Raw genomic sequence first — 20998 nt, forward strand, 5'->3', positions numbered from 1 at the left:
GGGGCATGGATGTATTCGGGGCTCTACTATCCTGCCTGCCATCAACTCGAATCCTCGCGGAAGTACTGACGTGTTCACACCAGTTTGCACGAGAAGTGGCTAGTGTAGCTAGCTAGGTAGAGCCGGGTAGTGACACAGCGGCCGTATCAGGTAAGAAAGGACATTTTCAAGTAGGACTATTTTCAATGTAATTACAAACAAAACCAAGATACGCAGACGTGTAACAGTTATTGAAACCAAGAAACACATTTCAAAACGACTGTATAATTCAGTGAGTACAGATTACTAGAGAATGGTTTCATTTGTAACTGGGCTAGCTGGCTAGCTGTGGAATCGTTGGCAACGTAGTACCGTATCTCCGGAAGTGAGTTGTCAGATAATTGCATTCCTTGCTGGTATTTGTAGTTCAACGTTTTTCTGATGAACATGAATTGCAATGGAAAGGGAGCGATTCATGGACCACATTTTGTTTTGCCAGACTTTAATAGGCGCTACGCTACAGTTGTGGGAAATGTAGTTACATAAATTAGTTTAAGGGCCGATAAAGGTCTTTTAATAAGCTTTACTAAAACTACATAACCCATACACGCGGTAATTTGGGCCAAAGGGCAATGTACATTAGATGGCTAGCTAGTTAGCTATTTTAAAGGCTAATTTGTAAGCTAATGCAAGGAACTTTAAAATAAAACCACTGACGACACGTTTGTGACAGTTACTGCATGATTAGTTTCGATCGTATTCATGTTATGGTTTTCCCAGAAAGCTTGTTGTTAAAATATGACTTATTAGCTGCCTTCCTGACTTCCTAAGCCTGTTAGCTAGCTAGCTAGTTATGCAGCTAACGTTAGCTATAACCACGAACAGCTCTACGCGATCTTGCCTTTTTTAGCTAGCTAACGTTCATGTCAAAATGAGTCATTAAAAGGCCCTGTAATCGCTCCGGCAACACAGTGCAATTTGGTAATCAAATATCTGAAACATAACCCTAAACTACAATGTTAGAGGTGGGCAATCAGCTAACCTTACCTAGAAAATTCATGATCCACTCATTACGATGTCAGTGGATCTCTGATAAGTCCAAAGTAACAGCAGCCAAAATATGTCGCCGTTGGTTAGATATAAGTTACACAAATCGTTACTTAGCCTGTTAGTTTTAACAGAGCGACTACTAGATTTTGTTTTTCAGGCCATATACCATGTCCGTAATATACACGGAAATCATTCTGATCTCCTCTTGCACTGTTCATGTGTACCTGTCAGACAGCTGCCAATCTGGACTCACTCACAGTTGTAAGAGTACAGCACAGAGACCGTCACCAGATTCTGCTCTTCACAGCTTCAAACGGCTGGTTCTTTATAAAGCTGATCACACATTTCAGTTTCAATGGGCATGTCGCCTTCTCAACTAGTCTTACTGGATGGGCTATTTGTCAGTCCTTCAGTAAAAAGCAGGCACACTGTTTATTTAGAATAAGCAACACACCTACTGTACTGGTGTATACAGACAGAAATATCCATCCCTATCGTTTAATCTTTTCTTGAAAGCACTTTCAGCACACCAGATGTTTATTATTATTATGCTTATTATTAGCACTAGGCCTAGATCTTTATTACCAACACTCCAACTTTATGGTGTTAATGACCTGTAACTTCCATAATCCCATCTAAATTTACAGGCACTCTTGGGATTATTGCTTGAAAAGGCCTTGCAGGAGTGTAGATTATTGTAACACCATAAAGTATAGTATATTTTCAAAGAATATAAAAAAAATTGATGGAAGCTATTAAAGTTTCATTTCTTCTTAATTTTCATTGTTGAAGCACACAGTATTTGTTTCAGACGTTACAGTTTGAAGGTCTAGTGTACACATTTCCAATTTAGGAGAGTCTTGTTCAAGTCGTATCCCAAATCCGGGGAAAATGGGTACTTAAAAAAACTACATGTCACTCTTACCCCTATTTAGACGTCAAACATCACTAAAAGAGATGATAAACAACAAGTGAAGTGAATCGTGACGTGTGCCTTGTCTCTTCACAAAAACTATGTAGGCTGGAAACGGTTTCACTTTGCTGTCTTAGAAACTTGATTGAAATTCCAGCCAATATACAGGAGTGGAAGATTCTAGACTTGTGCATGCTACTGCCCACTGCAGCTTATAAAGTCTGTTTCAGTCAGACTATCCAAGTAGCCTATATTCATGCAGCACTAATCAAAATGTTTTTTTCATCTTCACGGGCAGAATGTCAGAAGGGGACAGTGTTGGGGAGTCAATCCATGGGAAATCATCTGTAGTCGCTGCCTTTTTCACACGGATTGGACAGGTAACGTGTCTATTACTCAGATCACACATGTATTATTTAGGAATTAGGGATTACATGATCTAATACTCTGTCCTAAACACTGGATTTCATATGTCATTACCATTAAGCAACCAGTCTATTTACCTTGCTAAATGTTAACTGGGTATCAATTAAACTGGTGGTGATTAAAGTAACTTACTTAACGTATAGAATAAATTAGTTAGGCCAGTGGCATTTGATTTTCAGAAATCCTCTGTACTGGATGTTACAGGACCAGTGCTACTGTACCTCTTTTCCCCCAAAATATCACACTTGCAAACATAGGCTTATCTTTATGTTTAACATGTCTCCTGCATGATTTGCAGATAAGCAGGACAGTATTCTGGTGTAGTACTTTTTAATGCTTCAGTTTAATATTTCCAATCACATTTTCTTCCTTTGTTTGCTTTATACTCAGCAGTGGTCTGAAAAAGTGTTATCAGTGAATTCTGACTGTGTGGTAAGATAGCCATAAATTTGTCCAATTGTGTTGGTCAGTCAGTTAGAGAAAGACATGAGTTCATAAAGGATACTTAAATTAAAATATAGTACAAATTAGGGCAATGGTAGACATGGAATGCTCAGTTAAAGCAACATTGCGTAATATTTGTATTTTTTGCAATTTGGCACCCATACAGTTTCAAAGTGTAATTCACTTGTACACTGCTGTTGTAAATATAGACAGCTGTACGCATGCATTTGTCATGATTGCGTTACTTATCAAAAACTAGGAAGTTGACAACTATGATAACACAACCAAACACTGCAAAACACAAGACATACCAAGCCAGCTAAAATTACTTACAAGTTCAACAGCAAGATGGCCAGTTCGCCGTCTGTCTTTCAACAGTTTATTTCGCAAAACTCTTGCCAACTACTAAAAGCCAGTCCGAGTTGTCAGGCTGCAGCTCGGTCACTCTCATTTTCTCTTTTTAGCTTCCTCAGTGTCCCCTCTTTGGTCTCCTAGCCTCTGTCATAATGTCTGTAGCAGCTGGTGAACCCGTTCCCGGTCGCCCAGCTCCGGTTCCACATTCATTCATTCCTCCCCATGCCTGAAAACCTCCTCCGAGCGGTCCAACGCTCTTGTGCTAGCGAAGTAAACACCAACACTCCCCCGGTGCTTCGAGCTCCCAGTCGTGGCAGCACACCTAACTAGCTGACAGTAGCTATACAGTTAGCAGCAGTTAGCATTTAGCAGTACTTTGGCAACAAGTAAAACCTTCTGTCCATCAGAAATCTCGGAGTGGGAATGACAGAGGTGCCATTTTCCCTTTTACAAGTCAGAGTAGCATCAAAATAAGTTTGAAGCTGTTATTTTAAGGTAAAAAAAAGTTACACAATGTTGCTTTAATGTCCAAATTTACTGTTTCTGAAAGTGAGTGTTTTTCAAAGGCTGCGCAGTGTTTTATCTAAGGTTGTGTCTTAGTTCGTCAGTGCTATTATCTACCTCTGATGGCTACATTTTTTTTCCTTTTTTGTATTTTTTTTTAACAGGTCTATCAGTCATGGCTAGACAAGTCAACACCGTTCTATGCAGTGCGATGGGCAAGCACTCTACTACTTACTGCTGTCTACATGATCAGAGTGTACATACTACAGGTAATTGTTTGTCAGTTTTTTTCCCCATTTTTACCATATTGTTCTGTGAAAGTTAGCAAACGTAACCCATGAGCCATTTAATAAAAGCAACAACATTACAAAATGATCACTTGCCCCTGCAATGTCCAAGTGTTTTTAGGCTGTCGGAGTTAAAGGCATTCATTCACCTCTACTAATTATTTAACTAGTAGTTTTGGGCTGTTGTATTGGATTGAATTATGTTTAAGGCTCATTGTTTTTTTTTGTGCTGATTTTCAACAAAGGTGAAAGATTGACTTAGGCGGCACTACAAGAGACAGTGACATATCTTTTTTGTTTTGTTTCTCACCTGTCTGTGTGATATGTGTGTTGTAATTTTTTACCAGCAAAGGTGCATATTCATGTTTACTGGTTGCCCAGAAAGCTTTTTAATGTGGTGCTGTTCCTTATGTTGCTTTTCAGGGTTGGTATATAGTAACATACGCTTTGGGAATCTACCATCTCAACCTGTTCATTGCTTTTCTATCGCCAAAAGTGGATCCTTCACTGCTTGATGAAGGCAAGTTGACTCAATTAAATCTGATACATTTTTTGTAAGGTGGTCATGTTCTCTACTTGGCAGGTCTCTGGTTGATACCTGCCTGTTCATGTAGGGTTTTTAACTAGCCTCACATTATGTTCAATATCAAAGAGTACTAAGAATGCTTTCCCATACACAACCCAGGTATGCATCACTTGTTATTTGTTACAAAAGCTTTATTGGTATTCACTATATAGTCATCCAAACAAAACAGAATACTATTAGTAGTAAATCGATACATTTCAGGATGATGTTGAAATTCTTTTCATTCATTCAAGTGTTTAGTTGGAAGTGTGTAACACTTTTTAACTCTTAACACGGAGATGGATGGAGCCAAACAAAATAAGAGCACTGCAAGGAAATAAAATGTCATAGTGCCAGCCACACTGTTGATTAGCAAGTGATCTCTCGGAAGTAGAGTGCAAACACATCAGTTACTGCTTAGTTCCAAAAACTATTCCTCTTTTGTGGCCTCAAATATCTTTTCCTCTATAAATTGTAGTTGTTATAGAGATTCAGACCAGTCTCGGTTCCACAATAATTGGGTTTTTTCAAGAAAATAAAATATAAACACAGTTGTACTTCAAATAGTGTTTATGTTTTAACATAACACATTATTAGTCTCAATGCTGAGTCATGATTGAAGATTTCACCTTTTTATTAACTATTAATCACCATGTAACCTATCTCTCCTGCAGATGAGGGCCCAGCCCTTCCTACCAAGCAGAACGAGGAGTTCCGCCCTTTCATCAGGAGGTTGCCTGAATTCAAATTCTGGTGAGTCCAGCTCATGGCCAGGCCATCTATTAGGGGTGGAACAGTACATATTGAACTGAAACGGTACAGGCGTCTCGGTTCGGTACATGAATTTACACGGAGAATACACGGTATAAAAATAAATAAAACTTGCGTGCAAATTAATTAATGTAATGCGGAACTACTGTTAGACACGCGGTTCTTTAGGGACACCTAATCTGTAGCCCTGCCCTTAGCTCTGAAGCTCCCGAGCTCCGCCTACATGTCGAGTCAGTCGGTCCAGTGAGTCCACACGAAGCAAACTAGTCCCTTCCATATACAACCAATCACGGACGTAGCTGTATCCCTTCTTGCCTCGACCACAAATGGCCTCCAGGCCCGTTTGCTTCGCTGTTTGCTCCGGTATTAGCTGTTAGCTCTTAGCTCCGCTATTAGCTGTTAGCTCCGCCGTTAGCTGTTAGCTCCGCTATTAGCTGTTAGCTCCACCGTTAGCTGTTAGCTTCTTAAGATTTGAATTGCATTAAAATGCATCAAAATATGCATTAAATATAATATATAAAATAATGGTCTTAAAAAATGTTCTTTGGTAACTGAATATAGTAGACCTGGGTTAATGCCCTTCAAGGCGGAGGACAGTTGCCTCCAAGGGAGGCCTCCCCGTTGTCCATTAATTCCTGATAATGGACACCTCGTCGGGGATTAACCCTCCAAATGACGTGTGTGACCGCAGTTTAAGTATTTGCTTGTGACCCTATGTGATCGTATATCCTCATCTCGACTTATTCTCTACTTCATCCCTGTCATCTATAGATCAAGCCTAAAGTATTACCCCTCTCCAGAGACATTACATATAAAAACTTATTAGACTCTTGTAAGCCTGGCTTGACAAACTTTCACCGTGACAGTTAACATCTTTGAGCAATTTCAGCCATTAGTAAAAAAAAAAAAGCACCAAAGGAAAATCACAAGCGCCAAAACGTCTGATTTTCAGCAGCCAGCTCCTCTTTCATCTACAGCTGCTATATTTTACACATGTGGCTGGCGCTGATAAGCCAGCTAAGCTGCATTGTTTTGACTGGACCTGAACGCTCCGCTGTGAAGCTAGCATCACTCAAAATGTCCTGGGGTAGGACCCCCAGACCCCCCCAAAGGCCCATTCTGAGCCAGGAAAAACTCTGCAAGCTACTTCACGACATTACTTAACTGCATCTTTTGTTGTTGTTTTGATTGAGAGACCCATAGCGGCAGAAAACTTTATATTGTGCGTTTCAGTCCACATTCCTCTAATTTCTACTATTTACAGTTTGTGTTAAACCTTGCCTGACTTCCATGTGTTCATGCAAACTCTGCGTCCTCTTGTGTATTAGAGCAGGAAGAGAGGAAAGTGGTTTTGCATCATTCATACAACTGGCATTTGCCTAGTGTATGAAAGGATAATCTCCCTTTTCCATATGGATTAAATAAATGGCTGTGTTGTTTTTAAAATTGTGAGATAACTAACAGTACTGGATAGTTCTTTCATTTTTTTCAATTCTTTAGTTTTCAGACTCACTTCATTAACAGAACTTAAGAAAATAAGATACATTAGAAAACATTAAGATATTAGGTTTTGTTTGTATTGAAGAGTTGTTTGTATAATTTGTTTTTCACTTATGCTCTCCTGCATTTTCCAATATGGATTTATTAATTTTATTAACTCATACAGTACATCTAGTCTAGGCATGCACAACACATTTTAAATTGCTGTGGGTTTGATTTGAGGATGTTGATTCATGCTTCCTCAATGTCATAAATGTGGTTACATGGTTTTACCGGAGTATGTTATTTTCTTGCCAGGCATTCGGCGACAAAAGGCATCGTCATCGCCATGATTTGCACATTTTTTGAAGCCTTCAATGTGCCAGTGTTCTGGCCTATACTTGTAATGTACTTCATCATGCTCTTCTGCATCACCATGAAGAGGCAGATCAAGGTAAAAAGTATACATTGACTGATGCATGCACTGCATACATTGACACTGCAGCTGTACTAGACTGTAATGCAAACATTGCAGTTTATCCAAAAAGTATTATTTGAATTACACAGGCAATGAATTGCTTGTGACAAATGCAAAAGTCAAGAAGCAAATCTTTACATAATGCACTATGAACGTGATCTGTATAGAATGTCAGGAGCACCAGGCTATAATGCAGTACATAAAATTAAGTAGAGGTGACTCAGCAACCCTCTGACAAAGCTTTTACCAAAACTAAACATCATTCACAAAGGTCATATGTTCTAAAAGGGATATTTTGTTTGACTGCATTATATTGTACTGGTGTTTCTGTTATGTTCAGCCTTGATATGCAGTGCATTTGTTTAATATTGAATATCTAAATACCGTTTTTTCAACCTGGATCCTATTTTCCTATGTTTTTGTGTGTAACACAAAGTAACAAGTAACAGGAACAACAATCTTTAAAGTTGGTCCAGTTTTAAACGTGAACGCTGTAACCGGCAGCCACAGACCGGACTGCAATGTAACCCTATGGGGCAAATGTGCATCGTCAATTTGGTCCACTAAAAGTGCTTTATTTTGCCACTGAAAGGCTCAGATTATTATTTTATACTTAGAAGTGTCTGACAACATTATGGAAAGGATCCTTACAGAGAGAGAGAGAGGCCTTTTAAAAACCTCTTTGAGACCTTTCTGTTTAACCAGAAACAGCTCTGAGGTCGCTAGCGCTAAACCCACCAGACTCCATTAAAAAACAATACTTTTAGCGTTTATAGAGCCAACATATTTTCATATGTAAATTGTTAAACTATGTGTTAATTTCAACTAAAACTGAAGTGATGGTTAGAAAATTGGAAAGACAACCCAAAACGGCTTTTCATAGTTTTATTTTGTTTCTGTCGACTTTGAATTAAGTGTATTTTATGATGCTAAAATTACTGTTTATTTACATGAGTCTGGTGGCTTTAGCGAACGCAATTTCGCAGATGTTTTCATGTTTAAAAAAAGGATCTAACTCTTTAACAGAAAGGTCGACCTCCTTAGAAATCCTTTCCATAATGTTGGCAGACACTTAGAATATGAATCTGAGCCTGGCAACGGCAAAACAAGCTGCACAATTGCCCTATTAACTTAAATTGTAGCTTGGTTCGCTGCTGCCGACTGCAGCGTTCTCGCTTAATATATATAATATATATAATACTGGACCAGTGTCAAAGATTGTTGTTCCCATCAGTCACTTATACACAAAAACATAGGAAAATATGGTCCAGGTTGAAAAAAAAGGTACCTTTTTAAGCGCAAATTCCTTCTCTTTTTTTTTGATAAAACCAGCAATCACTGTGCTACTCCATCTCATGGGAAACGTTGATAAAAAAATGTTTAAGCAAATCCTTAAAATACATGTTGCTAATTCTCCTCTTTTTCTTCCCCACCATCTCTAGCATATGGTCAAGTACAGATACCTACCCTTCACACATGGGAAGAGAACATACAAAGGCAAGGACGACACAGGGAAAACTTTTGCTAGTTAAAATCTCCCACTTACCCTTCCCCTCCTTGTTTTAAATTAATCGGTCACAGCTAGTGGGGAATGACAAGGGTCAGAGATTTATTTTCTTTTTGTAAGCTGGAAAGTAACATGAAAACATAACATAAAAAATACAACTTTTGATCCATGGTTCAGTGTTGAGGATATGAGCAGCATGGATCAAATAAATCTGTCTATTAAGGGGTAGGATTTTTTCTTCCTTTTTTTTTTTTTTTTGAGGACTCCGATCCTCATTTTAGGATTGGTCTGCATTTGTTCAGTAGTTTGGAGACTAAGTGCTGCCTTTTGCCTTTTTAACCCCATGGGGTAAGTATAAAGTCACCAAGAATGATCCACACTGAAAAAAAGTTGCTGTGAAATTTGTGATTTTTGTTTGTTTATTTTTTCAATGATGGTGATTCCAGTACATCTCCTTCTCCCAAGTTAAATACATCTGCCAACTTTTGATTAATATATTGGCACCTACTTTTTTGTAGCAAGTTAAATATTGAAAGTCAGTAGTGTAAAAATAACAACATGATTAGATGTGTAAGATGAAATCTGAAAGAAAACGCAACGGTCTCCGAGTTGAATCATTTCATTTTTTGTGATAAAAGTGCGCGACTGCTCTGGCTCACAAGTGTCTCAGGCAGTTGGCCTTTGTACTAAATGCAGACACTGTGAAATTAGTTATATTTCACTTGAATATGCATTCATGACAGAAAAAAAGCCTATAAAAATGAATCTCTTAAAATAATTGACACTCAGCAGAAATATTTTTTATTTATCTTGAATTGGCAACTAATGCAATTCTGTGTATTACCCGATTCTCACTAGCATAGCCATACTATGAATGATTAACAGTGAATTTTCAGCCATCAACCACATCATTGAATGCATAATTCAAAGGGAGTGTCACTAATCCCAACCTATTTAGTCTCCTGTAGCTTGTAGTCTACCTTTTGAATCAGTTCTTTTTACTTTTGCGCCTTTGTAGAGTTTAACAGATGGGATACTTTGTCGTTAAGCAACCCTATAAACCAAATTATTTAGCATTATTTAGGGGGCATTGAAATGGCAAGTCAATACATTTATTTTATGTTGGTTCTTTTACACCATGATGTGCATAATTCTAAATATACTTGTCTTCAAAATGCACGACCAGTAATCAAGTCCAATTCATAACAAGGTCTAATCTGAAATAATAGTCATGCAATTACACGTTTATCCCGATGACCCCGATTTTCCCTTTGAAACATTTACCCATCTGGGTTTCAAAGCCTGGGGTCCATTCGATTTATGTAGACTAGCTGTTGTTATAATCTGTTTACTTTGAAAAAGTTATGATAAATATAGTCATTCCAAGCAAACGTTTGTTCTCTTTCTTTTGCAGAGGACACATAAGAAAACAGAGATTGAGAGCTTTTATTATAACAAATGGATGAAGTGGGTGGTGATCGTAACTTTCTTTTCTATAAACCTTTTTTTTTTTTTTTTTCCTCTCCATTTTTATCAGACTGCTGGGGATTATCTGTCATTACTAAACTTTGATCAGCACTGTAAGGGATCAATACATTTTCCTGTAAAAAGTTTGTGTTTCAAAGGGTTGTCTGGAGGATTTGTATGTGTATATATATATATTTTAAAATATGAAATTTTTTTGAGATTATTTTTATTTTTTTCTTCCAACCACCATACTGTTTCCAAGTGTTTTAAATCTATTTCAGTTGAAATTGATGAAAGCAGAACTGGTTAATTGGGTTCTAGATTTGATGAATTAAATGTTTCTCATGGATTGCATGTTATTGTTTTCTTGTGCTACAGTTATAAAACAAAAACTTGATTTTATTAACTTAAGTGTAATTTTTTTCACTCCAAATGCTATTAAAGAGGCTGTGTCCCTTCAAACAGTGCATATGTGTCTCAGTCTCAAATTTTGTAGATTCCTGGAAGAGAGTTAAAGGACAAACTATTACATATTTAATCTGGGCTCAAGGTGTCCCTACACTTATATTATTTACAAAAGTACTCCATTAAATACAGTTTATAATTCTATCTAATCTTCCACACTTAATAAACTAGATTGGTAATAAGGAATTCAAGAAAAAGACAGTGAAACTAATATGAATACAATTTAAAAGAATAAATGTGCAACATATAAACGGACGATATTCATTTGTGCTAGCTAATATTTTGCTGTCTTAATATCTAACTTTCCATGTTGCTGTTTTCTGCATGCACTCATCACATCAGGGAGACAAGTACAACTTCTCCTTAATTGCTCTAAAACCACTCAATGGCACCATAAGCTTTACTTCTTAGGGCCCTGACACACCAACCAGACGGTCAGACCGTCGGCAGAAAAGCCAGTCGGACTGATCAGTCGGGTCCCATGGTCCAAAAAATGCCTCAGAACACACTGAGGCGACGCCGACTTGAGACTTGACTCTGCGCGTGCGCGAAATGTAATACGTCTCCATAGCAGCAGGCAGCGCTGCTCTGTATTGTTTCCAATAACAGTCTGATTATTTCCCAGAAAATGAAAACCGGCAGCTGATTGGACGAACGCGTCACATGGTTCTTTTTTCTCCGGAAATTCACAGCCAGACTGTCATGGCGGCTTGTTCAGAATACGATCTCATATTGTATTAAAATAGTTCACCGAAACGTGTTTCTGAAAACATTTTAAGCGAGAAATAGGCCATGCAGTTGCTGAATCTGTCTTCGTTTCAGATTGACAAAGGTCAGTTTAAAAGATTTTCGTCAGATTTTGAGCGGCTCATCCGCTCCCCATTTCCGGGTGAGTCCCGACTGCCCTGTCCCCGACTGAACATGTCGGGTCGGCCCAAATGAATGCCGACGGCTCCTCGGACGGCCGACGGCACGGGACACACCGAACAGACTCGAGTCACGGACCTCGCCAGACGGCCCGACGCCCGATTGTCGGGCTGTGTGTCTTCTCTCTTAAAGGCATACTATGTAACTTTTCCCTCTTCGGTCCCCCTACAGGTTGTCATTGGAACTACAGCTCGCACGTCCTGCCACTTCAGTTCCAGGGAAAAGTTACAAAGTATTCCTTTAAAAACCTGGGCTGCTATCATAGGCAGTGTATAAACTGGACCAACAGATCCCGTTGCTCTGGACGGAGACCAGTGAAGGATATTAGAAGCACTTTTCCGGTGAGCGCTGAGCGTTACTGCGCAGACTCCAACTGAAACAGACGACGTAAATGTGACGTGAGCAACCTGTCTGAAAGTTGTAAGTCTTCTGGTAGCTGTGCCAAGAGAAATCTCAATCATTCCCAATCTTGGAGAGATGGAGAGCGTAGGTATATGTAAGGAGATAACATAGGCACAGGCTAATTATTGCTAACTAAAATGCTAGTTAACATTAGTAATTAAACTTAAACTGCTAATGTGAGTCGAAACTGCCTGCAAGCTTTTCCTGTACTATACTGTAATTCCTCTACTATGCGACAGTAAGTTGCGTGGTTATGACACAATCGTTAACCTATTTTTACAAAAACATCTGCTACGGAGCCATAACGTGAGGTACAAGGTAGTGGAGCCTTTTATACATTGTCGTGTTTCTTTAGAAATAAACAATGGACAAATTAAGTCTTTAAACGCTTCAGATGTAAAGTTATTCGCTGTCAAAGTGACGTCAAAATGAATGGCAGTCAATGGAATGCTAACGGCGGGTGAGTGCTTGTTAGCGTCAAAATGGCACCATAGGATCTACGGGTTGTTGACAGATGCTTACCCCCTTGGCTGCTATGGAGGAATATAAACTTAAAAAACAAAAAAAAAACACCAAATGTTCTAACAAGGGAACAAAGTGTCTCCCATAAATGTTATATATATTTCTTATTTTTATACTTGGCACTTTAAATTTATAATAAGTTTATTTGGCAGAAATGAGGAACATTAAAGTCATTAAACTTGCTTGCTCATAATGCTTGGTAAACCCTGTGTGTATATACATTGCATTCAGAACGTATTCATACCCCTACACTTTTTTCACATTATGTTGCAGCTGTATGCTGAAATTGTTCCAATTCATTCCCCCCACTCCTTTTTTTTTCTTTACCTTTATTTATTCAGGTAAGGTTCACTGAGAGGAAGCCTCTCTTTTGCAGGAACTTCCTGATCACATTCACACAGTTACACACATTCACACCTGGAAGCTGGCCACTGAGCAGCTCCACTGCAGCGTTTTGGGTTAATGGCCTTGCTCAAGGGCACCTCAGTGGTGGTAATGAGTGAGGGACAAGGGACTACACTCAATGTCCCACTACAAAGAAAAAACAGGATTTTAGATTTTTTTTTAAATAAAATAACACAAAACAAAAATGCTAGTATACTATACTATCTATACTACTATACACCACTGGTTGCAAAGTCTGATTATATAGAAGTCTATGAGAAAATGACCCTACTTCTCATTTGTATTACCTCAGTAAACGATCCCTAATATGTTTATGGTCTCCATTGCTACTTTCAGCTTATTCAATATAGCATGTTAATTTTGTAAATTATGGTACCATTTAGAGTAAAAAAGCAGGCTATGCTTTAGGGCGTGGCTACCTTGTGATTGACAGGGCGCTACCACAGCCGTCTGTTTTCATCTTAGAACTTTGACCCTTTCACAGTATGTTTTCAGTCAAGCTAATTGTAACATTGTGGTCACCTAAAATGTCTAATTCAGCGTTCAGTGGATGTACCTTGCTAAACAAGCTAGTGCTAACATTAGCTGGTAACTTAACATTTAGCTTAGCACTCCGCCAACTCCTCCTTTGGCTCCAAAAAACAAGATGATAATCCCCAGTGGGAAAATTTTTTTGTTTTTTTGTTTACAGGCCTGAAATACAGACACATGCTCAGGTCCTATATATGCACAAATGGACAGATGTCCGAGTGAGGCTGCTGCGACTGCTGGACGGGCACCCTGAGCAGTCGGGGGGTTCGGTGCCTTGCTCAAGACCACGTACAGGGACTTGAACTAGCGACCCTCTGGTTCCCAACCTAACTCCCTACGGACTGAGCTACTGCCACCCCAAACTTTGTAGAAAAGAAGAAACTTTTTATTATTTGTCACATACAATCGTACAGTACAATGTAGTGAACTTCAATCTCAGCATTCAACCCATTCTAAGCATTAGGAATAGTGGACAGCCACACAGTTTCCGGGGAGCAACTTGGGGTTTTAGTGTCATGCTTAAGAACATGTGGCCGGAGAAGGCCCGGATCAAACCGCCAATCTTGTTGTTGAGGGCGAACCTCTCTACCTCTGAGCCACAGCAACCCCCCCTACTTAGTAAGACTTCTACAGTCCTGTTTTTACGTTGTCATTATGGGGTATTGAGTGTAGATTAAGTGACTTAATTTAAATGGTTTTAGAATAAGGCTGCAACATACCATAATGTGAAAAAGTGAAGGTCTGAATACTTTCTGAATGCATTGTACATCACAAGGATGGTAGGGACAGTTGAGATGATTTTTGCATACTGATTTGTGTATTCTCATTCAACCATTTCTTACATCTCATGCACTCACAAGTTCACAGTTCACTTCAGGTTGGTAAACGCTAACTACAACAATGAAACATTTTCTGGTTTCTCTGTGTCTCCTGGAAACATTTCTACATGCCTTGGCTCCATGTGTCCCAGCCTCAGAGTTTCAGCTGGAAGGAGATTATTTGTTAGGTGGACTTTTTGATATTCATTATGATGATGACCCTGTTTATCATGACAGACCAGAAGCAATCGACTGTTCCAGGTGAGTCTTAAAGTAAAGCTTCTGAAGTTGAAATGAATGAAGAATGGCCGGTGTAACAGATGACAGATTTTACATTCAAAAGGGTTTGCCTCAAACTTCCGGTCAATGGATATAGCTAGTAGCACATTTCTCCCAAAACCAAGCTGAGTAATTGCTATATCTAAGTTTGTTGTTGGTGCATGAAATCCCCTAAGATATTCATATTTGTACAGACTTCACAAACAGTAATACTTGATCAGTGAAACTAATTCTCACACTCTCTCACTGTTCTTCCTCTGTCCACAGTAAATCCCTGATACCTTCAAGTTATCTGAGGTTTCAGTTGATGAGATTCTCTGTAGAGGAAATCAATAACTCGACCAACCTCCTGCCAAATGTATCTCTCGGCTATGAGATATTTGTCCACTGCTCTGATACACAAAGTTTCCCAGGCATTTTCAACCTCATATCAGACGACTTGATCCAACCTGGGGGTGAACCACACAAGAATCGGTCCAAAGTGATAGCAGTGGTCGGAGCTTCTACAAGCACACATTCCCTGACTGTAGCCCCACTCTTCATGATGGATCTCATTCCTATGGTTAAGTTGCAAACTATTGTATTTTAACATATTGTTACCAAACATATTAAGTAATAAGAATATTTTAATATAAATTACAAAAAAATTAAAACAGCTTTTAACTTTTGAGAATTTGTCATTGAAAATATTGACAATTTCTCTATTATTCTTTTAACAGGTCAGTTATGCCGCTTCTAGTTCTGTCTTGTCAAGAAAACAGAATTTCCCCTCTTTCCTACGAACAGTGCATCCCAATAAAGACATCATAGAAGTGATTGTTAACATTCTTCAGCACTACAACTGGCGCTGGGTTGCTTTCCTTTACATTGATGATGATTATGGAAAAGATGGACAGGAATTGTTCATAAAGAGAATTAAGGACACTGAGATCTGCCTGGCGTACACCAAAGGCCTCAATCAATATACAGATTATTCCCAAATATTCAAACAGATAGAGGCACAGAGGATAGCTATCATTATTGTCTTTGCTGCAGAATGGACTGCTGAACCTCTCATTGAGTCAGCAATACAACTAAATGTCACCAACAAAGTGTGGCTAGCAGGGGATTCATGGTCCTTAAACAAGAAGCTCCCCAAGGAGAAAGGAATCAAAACTATTGGAACTGTAATTGGGGTTTCTGAGATAGCACTGACAATACCTGGTTTCAGTGATTTTATTTATTCTTCCAGAAGCCCGACTCATTGGGAAAATGCAGAACAAAATATGTTTTGTAATCAGGCGTGCAACTGCAGCAGCCTGAGTGTAGAAGATGTCATCGCTGCTGACCCATCTTTTAATGTTCCTGTTTATTCTGCTGTATATGCCATCGCTCATGCCTTACACAATGCCTTGCAATGTGGAGCTGGCAGATGTAATCGCAATATTACAGTGTACCCACACATGGTAAGTAAACCAATAATTTAAGAATGTATTTAATTCATTCTCACTATCTGATTGGACATTGATGTTTCTGGCAAGTTAATCTTACGGATGAGATTTGATAGTGAACAGTCATAACACAAAATACTAGTCTGATTTTGTCCCTGATGGCTTCCATGTAGGAAACTTTAAATAGCAGCAATGTTTCAGTCTCAAAGAGCTCTTTGGCTTCGTCTTTGTGAGACGTTTTAATGTCATTAGATCTCTCTGATTGTGAAATGTTTCTGTATCAGATTTAATGTGCAATGTGCATGTTTTATCTGATTTCTGCCTTCAGTATTGTGTTGGTTAATCCTGCACCTGGATGTGCGTGCTATATACTCTTATTACCTTGTAAACATTTCCTTGGTATCAAAATCTCAGACAAGAAATTTCAGAGATAGTAGAGATACATACAATCTAATAAAAACCTCTAAAGGGGGCATCACACTGCAGTTCCTTCCTCCACAAGAATATTTCTAAAAACCTATTTAATCAACACCTCATAATATTCATTGTGAACACATGCAAGTAATCTGAACTTTGTGTACCCACATCAGGTTCTAGCAGAGCTGAAGAAGTCAAACTTCACAATTTTAAACCAGAGTATTCGGTTTGATGAGAATGGTGATCCCAACTACGGATCCTTTTCTATAGTTTTCTGGAACCAAAGTGGTGATGCAGAGGTGATCGGCTTTAATCAATTACACCCACCGTTCCATTTCTTCATCAACGACAGCAAAATCCAGTGGTACACAGAGGGAGAAGTAAGTTGTTTTTTTCTACCAAGAGTTTATACGCTATGTGTTGATATGTTTATTTAGTATTAGCTGTGACAGGGGTAAAGACAATTTCAGGAACATCAACAGATGGTTATTGTTCATGGTGTAATTCTAGGGATGTAATACTCAATGTTGATTACATATTACAAACTATGTTAAAACATGTAAAAAGCTGTATGAGCCTAAATACTGCTATGTCTGTTCTCTTTCCTGCGCTTACATTTTTTACTTTTCTGCTAAATAATTGTCTTGTACAGGTGCCTACTTTACCGTGTTCCCCAGAATGTCGTACAGGATATGCAAAAAAGTATAATGGAATCCACAAATGCTGCTTCGATTGTGAGATCTGTCCAAATGGAACTTATGTCAACAGCACAGGTAAATTATTATACATCAGAGGAAGAAAATGAGTAAAAGCAGTGTTGTCATTTATTCTGGCATTGCTGGGAGCTAATTTCAGACTGTTAAGCTTTTTTATGGCTAAGAGGGTTTAACAGTCATTTCATATTCATTGGACATAGTTATAAAGGGGGGTTCGAACGGGGTCTTGCCCAGGGTGTAATTTGATGTAGAACTGCCACTGTGTCTAACACTGCTTCCTAAACTGTTTGATCTCTCTTCACCCACGGAGGATTTTTTCAAAAGTAAACTTTAACTTTATTGACAATCTATCCTTCTCTCCTGTAAAACAGAGGATCCCTACAAGTGCATCAACTGTAAGGAGACAGAATGGTCAGCAGCAGGAAGTACATCATGCAATCTGCGGGTGGTGGAGTACATCCCATTCACAGACAGTGGGGCTATACTGATCATGGTCGGGGCCTCGGCCTTGGTGGGCCTCACATTAGCCATGTCTGTTCTCTTTGCTATCAACTACAACACACCTGTTGTCAGATCTGCTGGGGGACCAATGTGCTTCCTGATTTTAGGCTGCCTCAGCCTGTGTAGTCTTAGTACATTCTTTTACTTTGGTAAGCCAACAATTTCCTTTTGTATCTTAAGATTCTTACCATTTCTCTTGTTCTACACTGTTTGTCTAGCATGTTTTGTTGTGCGCTCTTTTCAAATTGTTTGCATTTTCAAAACGGCCGCCAAGTTCCCCAAGCTCCACAGTTGGTGGATAAAATATCATGGACAATGGCTGGTCATCACTGTGGCATTTGTTACTCAGGCACTCTCTCTTCTTATTGGCTATACTTCTTCTCCCCCCAAGACTTACAATGACATTTCTTGGTACCCAGACAAAATTATACTTGGTTGTGATATTAATCTCAAAGCATCCTCTGGTTCTGTGGGTTTACTCTTGTGTTTGTGCTCCCTTTGCTTTATTTTCTCCTACATGGGAAAAGACCTCCCAAAAAATTACAATGAGGCCAAAGCAATAACCTTCTGCCTGCTCCTGCTCATCCTCACCTGGATCATGTTTGCCACTGTATACATTCTGTACCGTGGCAAGTACATCCAAACTATTAACGCTCTGGCAGTTCTCTCCAGTCTCTATTCCTTTCTGTTGTGGTATTTCTTCCCAAAATGTTTTATTATCATTTTTCAATCGTACAAAAACACGCAGGAGTACTTCCAAGGTCTCATTCAGAATTATACTAAAACAATCAGCCAGTAGTTTACATATTTCAAGTGTATACAGTGAGCTTATGCAGTGATTATTTTTTACTTAAAGCAAATCTTCCTGTTTGCCCTGTGTAATGCCCTGTGTTTGGCATACCCTCATATGACTAATGCATACTTTTTAATGAAATAATTGAAAATGTATTGTCAATAGACAGCAATAGTGAAAAATTGTTTTTAAATGTAGCCCTGAGTGCTTTCTAAAATAAATTATGTACGCACTGACAGGAGTTACAATCTCTCCTGAAATGTGAATTTAACATCATTAAGGTTAAGGTAACTTTATTGTCCCCAAGGGGCAATTGTTTGTACAGACAGACATAAAGACAAGACACACAACAATACAGCAAAACATGAAATACCCACAGTATAATAAAATACATATATTTAAAACAGTTCTGGCAAATTGTTTAAAATGGAAATGGAAGTCGGGATAAAAGAGTTTCTGAGTCTACTGGACCTGCATCTGGGCATGGAGTACCTACGGCCTGAGGGAAGTAACTTAAACTGGCAGGACAAAGGATGGCTAGGGTCAGCAGCAATGGATTGGGCCTTCTTTGCCACTCTGTTGGAGTAGATAGGGAGATAGTGGGGAAGTTTATGCCTGCAATCTTGCCACATGTCCTAACTATACTCTCTAGTAGTCGTTTTTTGTTTTTTATGGACAGAGAACCAAACCAGCAGATAAAACAGAAGGTTAAAACAGACTCTATAAAACAGAAATAAAACATTCTCATAAAAGTGGGGTCGATGTTAAAATTCCTCAGTTTTCGGTAAAAGTACATACGCTGGTGGGCTTTGGCACAAACAGCATCGGTGTGTAGTTCAAAACATAGCTTGCTATCAATTAGTGTGCCAAGGTACTTATAGTCTTGTCCTGTCTCAACAGGTTGGCCATCAATAATAGTGGGGGGAAGAGGGGGGCAGTGTTTCCTAAAATCAATAATTAATTCTTTAGTCTTGGAGACATTTATGTTTAAAAAGGAACACTTACACCAATCATTAAAATCCTTCACTATTGGTCCATAGTCAATCACACTTTCATTAAAGGAGAATTCCGGTCGATTTCAACATGTAGCTCTGTTGTTTGGAAATTTGGAGTGCTGTCAGTAGCAAGAAAAACTAAAACAATCGGTGCTGCCTACTCCGTGTTATCCCCCTGCTAGCGTTAGCACCCAACAGGCTTAAACAGGGCAAGTTTTAAACGTGTTTTTAGCCTCTAAACATGCTTGAAATGTCATTACAAGTGCCTACCTATGTGCAGTGATTCCTTTTGAGGGAACACAGCACATTTGACTGGAATATTGGATTGTATGAGTTCGACAATCGACTAGTGTGGACTTGACCGGAAAACAGGAAATAAACAGCGGTATATGCACTGGCTGGATTAACACAACTTTTATTCCTTTCTGTCACATCTACTGCAGTCAGATTCGCTGTGTTCCCTCAGAAGGAATCATTGCACATGGGTAGGCACTTGTAATGACATTTCGAGCATGTTTAGAGGCTTAAAACATGTTTAAAACTTGCCCTGTTTAAGTCTGTTGGGTGCTAACGCTAGCAGGAGGATAACACGGTGTAGGCAGCACCGATTGTTTTCGGTTTTTTTGCTACTGTCAGCACTCCAAATTTCCAAAAAACAGAGCTACATGTTGAAATTGACCAGAATTCTCCTTTAAGAAGAGACACAATGACAGAATCGTCTGCAAATTTAAAAACCTGTCTTCCATCATATTGTGAACGGCATTAATTTGTGTATAAGACAAAAATGAGAGGGGAGAGGACACATCCTTGGGGAGAGCCAGTAGAAGATAAAAGATTACCAGATAAAACACCATTAACTTTAACCCTTTTGGATCTGGAGGTTAAAAAGTCAACTAGCCAGGCTATTAGCCCTGGGTTGATGTTGTGTGTCTTTGAAAGTCTTTCTGCTAAAATGTGGGGTTGAATACAGTTAAAAGCTAATGAGAAATCAATAAATAGTAGTCGTACAAATTGCTTTGCCCCTTCCAGATGGTTAAAAACTGTGTTGAGCAGGCTGCCCATAGCATCCTCGACCCCCCTTCCTGCCCTGTAGGCAAATTGGAAGGGGTCAAGTTGTGGCTGTGTTATTGCTAAAATCTCCTGTTTGATAATTTTTTTCAAAACACTTAAAAGTGTATTTGAGATGCTGTATAAAAATAGATTTGGGAAGATTTATATTACATGTGAAATTCAGTATATTAATATTAATATAGTGCTATAGGCTACTACTGTATGTTTATCTTTGAGATACTTCATATTTCTTTCTCCTAGAGAAAAACTGTTGTCTCCAGAAGGCAGGCTTCGAATTTCCTCCATAGAAAACAATGTATTAAAGTTTGTCCAATACGTTAATATATGACTAAACTAATGACATTTCCACCAGCCTCAGCTGTACCCTGTGTTTAGTGCTGATTAAGGGTGTCACAATTTCGATTATAATTCGAAATCAACCGAAATTAAGTCACAATCTCAAACTTCGAATTAAAAAATGGAATCGTCAATGCTGCCACGCCCCCATGTCACGTCCGGTCGG

General features: G+C 38.8%; 2 protein-coding genes across 4 annotated transcripts; both read left to right on the forward strand.

Moving 5' to 3' along the window:
* Window positions 1-17: 17 nt before the first annotated feature.
* Window positions 18-10691, forward strand: rer1 (retention in endoplasmic reticulum sorting receptor 1). 3 transcript variants are annotated; one of them, XR_004899032.1, is made up of 8 exons: window positions 18-150; window positions 2241-2322; window positions 3835-3939; window positions 4381-4477; window positions 5197-5275; window positions 7091-7226; window positions 8693-8953; window positions 9006-10691. XR_004899032.1 is itself a non-coding variant. In XM_031286952.2 (8 exons), the coding sequence occupies exons 2-8, from the start codon at window positions 2242-2244 to the stop codon at window positions 10180-10182; spliced, it is 564 nt and encodes a 187-aa protein (XP_031142812.1). In that variant the 5' UTR covers window positions 18-150; window position 2241; the 3' UTR covers window positions 10183-10691. The 3 variants fall into 3 exon arrangements, 2 of the variants coding, with proteins under 2 accessions (XP_031142812.1, XP_031142811.1); XM_031286952.2 differs by having other exon boundaries at window positions 8693-8747; window positions 10172-10691; XM_031286951.2 differs by having other exon boundaries at window positions 8693-10691.
* Window positions 10692-14242: 3551 nt separating this feature from the next.
* Window positions 14243-18572, forward strand: LOC116040934 (taste receptor type 1 member 1-like). Its single transcript, XM_031286670.2, has 6 exons — window positions 14243-14555; window positions 14841-15135; window positions 15293-16018; window positions 16594-16800; window positions 17073-17193; window positions 17508-18572. The coding sequence occupies exons 1-6, from the start codon at window positions 14377-14379 to the stop codon at window positions 18434-18436; spliced, it is 2457 nt and encodes an 818-aa protein (XP_031142530.1). The 5' UTR covers window positions 14243-14376; the 3' UTR covers window positions 18437-18572.
* The last annotated feature ends 2426 nt before the right edge of the window (window positions 18573-20998 follow it).

The sequence above is a fragment of the Sander lucioperca genome, chromosome 12 (genome assembly GCF_008315115.2).
Source record: "Sander lucioperca isolate FBNREF2018 chromosome 12, SLUC_FBN_1.2, whole genome shotgun sequence".
NCBI classification, from domain to species: Eukaryota; Metazoa; Chordata; class Actinopteri; order Perciformes; family Percidae; genus Sander; species Sander lucioperca.